At 43.3% G+C, this 5,528-nt stretch overlaps 1 protein-coding gene across 1 annotated transcript in view; it reads left to right on the forward strand.

Annotated features, from left to right (window-relative positions):
• The first annotated feature begins 1,100 nt into the window (after positions 1–1,100).
• Positions 1,101–5,528, forward strand: part of WASHC3 (WASH complex subunit 3) — a 54,861-nt gene continuing 50,433 nt past the window's right edge. Inside the window, exons 1-2 of the mRNA XM_007449168.1 lie at positions 1,101–1,309; positions 1,888–1,986. Coding sequence (XP_007449230.1) covers positions 1,259–1,309; positions 1,888–1,986 — 150 coding nt within the window. The 5' untranslated portion in view covers positions 1,101–1,258. The remainder of the gene's footprint in view (positions 1,310–1,887; positions 1,987–5,528) is intronic.

Genomic DNA, 5,528 nt, shown 5'->3' on the forward strand with positions numbered 1-5,528 from the left:
CCTAGAATGAATAACTAGGCTAGAATTCCTTTACTTAACCAAGTCCCAATAGATTATTTGTATCACTCCTGAGGGATGGGTGTAGCAGGGATGGGGGACATTTAAATTTATTTTCCCACTATTATGAACCAACACTATACCCCTCTAATTGTTCATCCTGAAGCAGAGCAGGAAAAAACCCATAAGAAGCCAATGATCATCATTCCCCACCCCCCCACCCCCAATAACTGATTCATGATAAAATTAGTGATTTTCTAGTTATCTGCTACGAAAAGCAAGATAACTATTAAAAAATTCTTAAAACTTTTAAAATTTAATGGATATATGCAGGTGGCATTTAAAGTCTCTGCCCTTTGAAATCAGTATTCATCACAATTTACTTGTTTTGTCTCCAAAATTCACTATTGTAAGTGAAATCCAATGAGAGAGAGCCTGGAGGAAAGGAGTATATATTTCAGAGGATTTCTGGCAGTTGACCAAGACTTCTAGCTATAGATTGTTTTTAACAGCCCTGGAAATTCAGTTAAGTTGTGAGTGGCGCTGCTGTCAGGAGCTATGGATGACTGATGAACAGTAATGATCAAGGATCCTAGGAGGCAGAGAGACACTCCCACTTTTCTATTAACTAGAAATTACATCTTATAGCATTGCATTTGTCTTTTTCTTTTAAGAACCTAAACCACTTAGAAAAAACATTTTTGTCAACTGTCCGACTGAGGATAATGTTTCTGTAGCTCTTTAGATAGATACATATGCTCAATCTGATTCAGTCTGTATTCACTACAGAGACTAGCAGAGTATCTGGCGCTTAATAGGTTAAAAAAAAAAAAATATATATATATATATATATATGTATATGCATATATATTTCTTTTGATTAACGAATGAATTAGTTGCGTATATAGTAGAAGAGACTAAGCAGGTATAACTTCAAACAGACGCGATGCTTTACTTTTTTGGGGGGGTGGCAGGGGGAGAGGCTTTTTAAGATTTTGCTAGAATTGCAACCTTGCTGCAACCGACGCCCCTCGTTCGACGTCATAATCCGGAGCAAGAACTATCAATCCCAGACTGCCGTGCGAAGGGGCGGGCTCCCCGGGAGCCGCCGAGTGATTGGCTGGGGGAGGCGTTTCCTTCCGGCGGGAAGGGCCCGGGAGGCGGGGACTAGGGGAGGCTTTCGGACGCTATTACCGGGTTGGGCGGGCCGGGTCGGGGAGGGGTTTGTGGGTGAGCCCTGAGTCCCCCGCCCGGTGAGGAGATGGATGAGGATGGGCTTCCTCTCATGGGGTCAGGCATAGACCTGACTAAGGTTTGTAAAAGAAGGAGTTGGACTTCGGCGACCTGGGAGGAGGATGGGGAAGGGACGCCGGGTTTCCAGAGAGACACCCCCCCCCCCCACGCCGTGTCTGTTTTTGCTCATCCCTGGCCTGGGCCTGTCTTCCACCTCTCTCGGGAGGGAGAATCCCACAGTCCACATTAAAAAGGGGTCCCTCCCGAGCTAAGGGGGGCGGGGGTAATTTGCCTCTCCCAGCCTTCGCTTCCCGGGTCACTAGTCCCTATCCTCAAGGGTGAAGCGCTGGCGACACGAGTCGGTTCCGATCTCTAACCCTCTTTTATTCGGCCCTTGAGTTTTTTGTGTGTTTCTGTGTGTTGCCTTTACCTGCGAAAGTTCAAACCTGTGAATCCAGAGCCCATTCTCAAACTTTGCAGCCTCTGTCACCTTCGGACACCCCACCCCTACGGTTTAGGAAAACAAGTTAATGACTCTTGGCAGTACTTTCAGTAACTCATCTCACACAGCAAAACGCCCCGTTATTATTAATATCCAGGGGATAGCACGGTGTACGTTCCTCCTGTATGGATCATGTTTATTTTTATGTGACACAGGTGCCAGCTATTCAACAGAAAAGAACGGTGGCATTTCTAAACCAGTTTGTGGTGCACACTGTACAGTTCCTCAACCGATTTTCTACAGTTTGTGAGGAGGTAGGTCCTGTGATACTCGTTTAATGAGTAGCCCAGACGTCACCTTGCGCTTCTGAAGGTAACAAATGAGTAAAACAAGAATTACAGTCTATGTATTCATGTACCATAACCTCTTGTCAACCATTTATTATGTTAACATTACCTTAAATCCTCTTTGATTCTCTTACCATCATTTCTACAGCCCATCTCTGCTGAATTAATTTTCTAGAAGCTTTGTGAAATAGTTCAGGAAGGTTTATTGTGGTTAAAGAAATCAAAAGGAATTCCAAGATTTCACAGTTAAAGACATTTTTTATTTTGAAATTGGTTATGTTTCTCTTACCCCAAAGATTACATTTTAAGTATACATTGTTTCAGTTTATATCAAAATTATTGTACATTGCTTGATCCAAGAGATGATGGGGAGGTAGCCTAGAAACATAACTGGGGCATCAAATATCATTATGGAAATTAAAAAAAAATACTTTCTGCAAATGACTTGTGAAGTAAGGATTAAGTAACCCAGTTACAGGTGAGGTACGAGATCCAGGGACTCCTGTCTTATAAAAAACTAAAAAAGAGAGTGGGGAGGAAAATGGGAAGCATGGGTTGAAATTGGGTTTAAGAAAGGAGAAAAGAGGGCTTCCCTGGTGGCGCAGTGGTTGAGAGTCCGCCTGCCGATGCAGGGGACACGGGTTCGCGCCCAGGTCCGGGAAGATCCCACATGCCACGGAGTGGCTGGGCCCATGAGCCATGGCCGCTGAGCCTGCGCGTCCGGAGTCTGCTCCGCAGCGGGAGGGGCCGCAACAGTGAGGGACCCGCGTACCATTAAAAAAAAAAAAGAAAAAGAAAGGAGAAAAAGGGTACAAGGAAATAGAACAACAGTCGTCTGAAACCAAAAGGTGTTGCTCTTTATCGGTCTTCTTTACCACTTGAGGATCATGTTAAACCTTAGGGCACCATTTTGGTGTCGTGAACTTCCTGAGTGCTGAAGTTACTGTTTGCCTTGAATAGAGACTGTTCATAGAGGGGTGGTTGCTGTCTAAAAACTGTGGGAGTCAAGATTGTTGTCACTGGGGACATTATTGTGTACTAGGAACAGGATACATATACATACTTGAATACTAAAGAAGACCATTGATTGCTCTGTCCATAGACTAGAGAAAAGCCCCACACTGGTATGATAGTGACCACTTAAAGCTAAATACCCTTTCAAGGATGCTTTATACAGAAATTAAAATGATTTCACTCAGAAGTCAAGGCCTCCTACAGGAAATACCCTGAGAATACCCAGAGACTTCCCAGTCCTAGCCAGTCTTCTACTTTTTTGTACAATGTATGATGTATCTCCATTCCAGATGCATTTTGATTGGCACAATATAGGAATGTTCCCAAGAAGTTAACTAGTGAATACCAATTTTTGTCAGTTTAATTATTGTTAACTTATGCTTGTTAAGCTACTATAAAAGTCCTGTGATTAATTTTTTTTTATATGTATACCTTCTTTTCCTTTTTATTTTTTAACATCTTTATTGGAGTATACTTGCTTTACAATGGTGTGTTAGTTTCTGCTGTATAACAAAGTGAATCAGCTATACATATACATATGTTCCCATATCTCTTCCCTCTTGCGTCTCCCTCCCTCCCACCCTCCCTACCCCACCCCTCTAGGTGGTCACAAAGCACAGAGCTGATCTCCCTGTGCTCTGCGGCTGCTTCCCACTAGCTAGCTATTTTACATTTGGTAGTGTATATATGTCCATGCCACTCTCTCACTTTGTCACAGCTTACCCTTCCCCCTCCCCGTGTCCTCAAGTCCATTCTCTAGTAGGTCTGCGTCTTTATTCCCATCTTACCCCTAGGTTCTTCATGACCTTTTTTTTTCCCTTAGATTCCATATATATGTGGTAGCATACAGTATTTGTTTTTCTCTTTCTGACTTACTTCACTCTGTATGACAGACTCTAGGTCCATCCACCTCACTAAGGTTGCTTCCATGTCCGGGCTATTGTAAATAGAGCTGCAATGAACATTTTGGTACATGACTCTTTTTTTTTTTTTTGCGGTATGCGGGCCTCTCACTTTTGTGGCCTCTCCCATTGCAGAGCACAGGCTCCGGACGTGCGGGCTCAGCAGCCGTGGCTCACGGGCCCAGCCGTGACATGAACCCGTGTCCCCTGCATCAGCAGGCGGACTCTCAACCACTGTGCCACCAGGGAAGCCCTGTACATGACTCTTTTTGAATTATGGTTTTCTCAGGGTATATGCCTAATAGTGGGATTGCTGGGTTGTGTGGTAGTTCTATTTTTAGTTTTTTAAGGAACCTCCATACTGTTCTCCATAGTGGCTGTATCAATTTACATTCCCACCAACAGTGCAAGAGTGTTCCCTTTTCTCCACACCCTCTCCAGCATTTATTGTTTCTAGAATTTTTGATGATGGCCTGTGATTAATTTTTTAAAATGAAGCAAATAGGACTTCCCTGGTGGCACAGTGGTTAAGAATCCTCCTGCCAATGCAGGGGACATGGGTTCCATCCCTGGTCCGGGAAGATCCCACATGCCGCGGAGCAGCTAAGCCCGTGCGTCACAACTACTGAGCCTGCACTCTAGAGCCTGCGAGCCACAACTACTGAAGCCCATGCGCCTAGAGCCCCGTGCTCCACAACAAGAGAAGCCACCGCAACGAGAAGCCTGTGCACTGCAACGAAGAGTAGACCCTGCTCGCCGCAACTAGAGAAAGCCCGCGCGCAGCAATGAAGACCCAATGCAGCCAAAAGTGAATAAATAAAATAAATTTATAATAAAATAAAATAAAGCAAATAACACACCCCCCAAAAAATAGGGAGAATGGGGGAAAATGAGATAATTCACAGTTGAGTCAAACAATATTCAGTTCTTTCTGTCTTATAAGTAATATGAGGTAGAGCCTTAGCGTATAGTTTTTGTTAGATATATTAATAAAAACTGCATGGAGACAGGAAAACTATTTTAGCTTGTTATAAGGTTCCAGCTGTTTTTGTTTAGTTACCAAAATAACTTCTGCCTTCTCATTAAGACAAAAGAAATTGAAATGTGATATGATGATTGATAGAGTAAGGGGCTCAAGTCAATATTTTTTATCTAACAGGCTCAGAGTCTAGGTGCTTGCTTCCCTGAGTTTTATCTTGGACTGCTGCTTCTATAAATGGCGAAAAGAATTGACTGACTGAAAAGCAGTAAGCCAAGGATTTAGCCCTTCACTTTGTATACCACGGTAGGGTAGAGAAGTATCTGGAGAGAGACTGTTCCAGGATTGTTAGCAGAGAAGAGCGAATACTCCATCCCCATACTTCTCATCTCCAGTTTAAAAAGTAAACAACAACAAAACAACCAACAAACACATCTGTGAAAGCAGCTTCATAGAGCTGCCCTGAGGTAGGGATAGCCCCGCACCTTTGTAGGGCCTAACAGTTTTCAGTGCCTGGGGAGTGAGTGTTATTTGCTGAAGACTAGATCAAATATAATAATTCTTTTGTTTATTGATTGCTTATGCATTATCAAACCCTCATGATTCACTCTTTC

The sequence above is a fragment of the Lipotes vexillifer genome, unplaced genomic scaffold (assembly GCF_000442215.2).
Source record: "Lipotes vexillifer unplaced genomic scaffold, Lipotes_vexillifer_v1.1 scaffold89, whole genome shotgun sequence".
Lineage (NCBI taxonomy): Eukaryota > Metazoa > Chordata > Mammalia > Artiodactyla > Lipotidae > Lipotes > Lipotes vexillifer.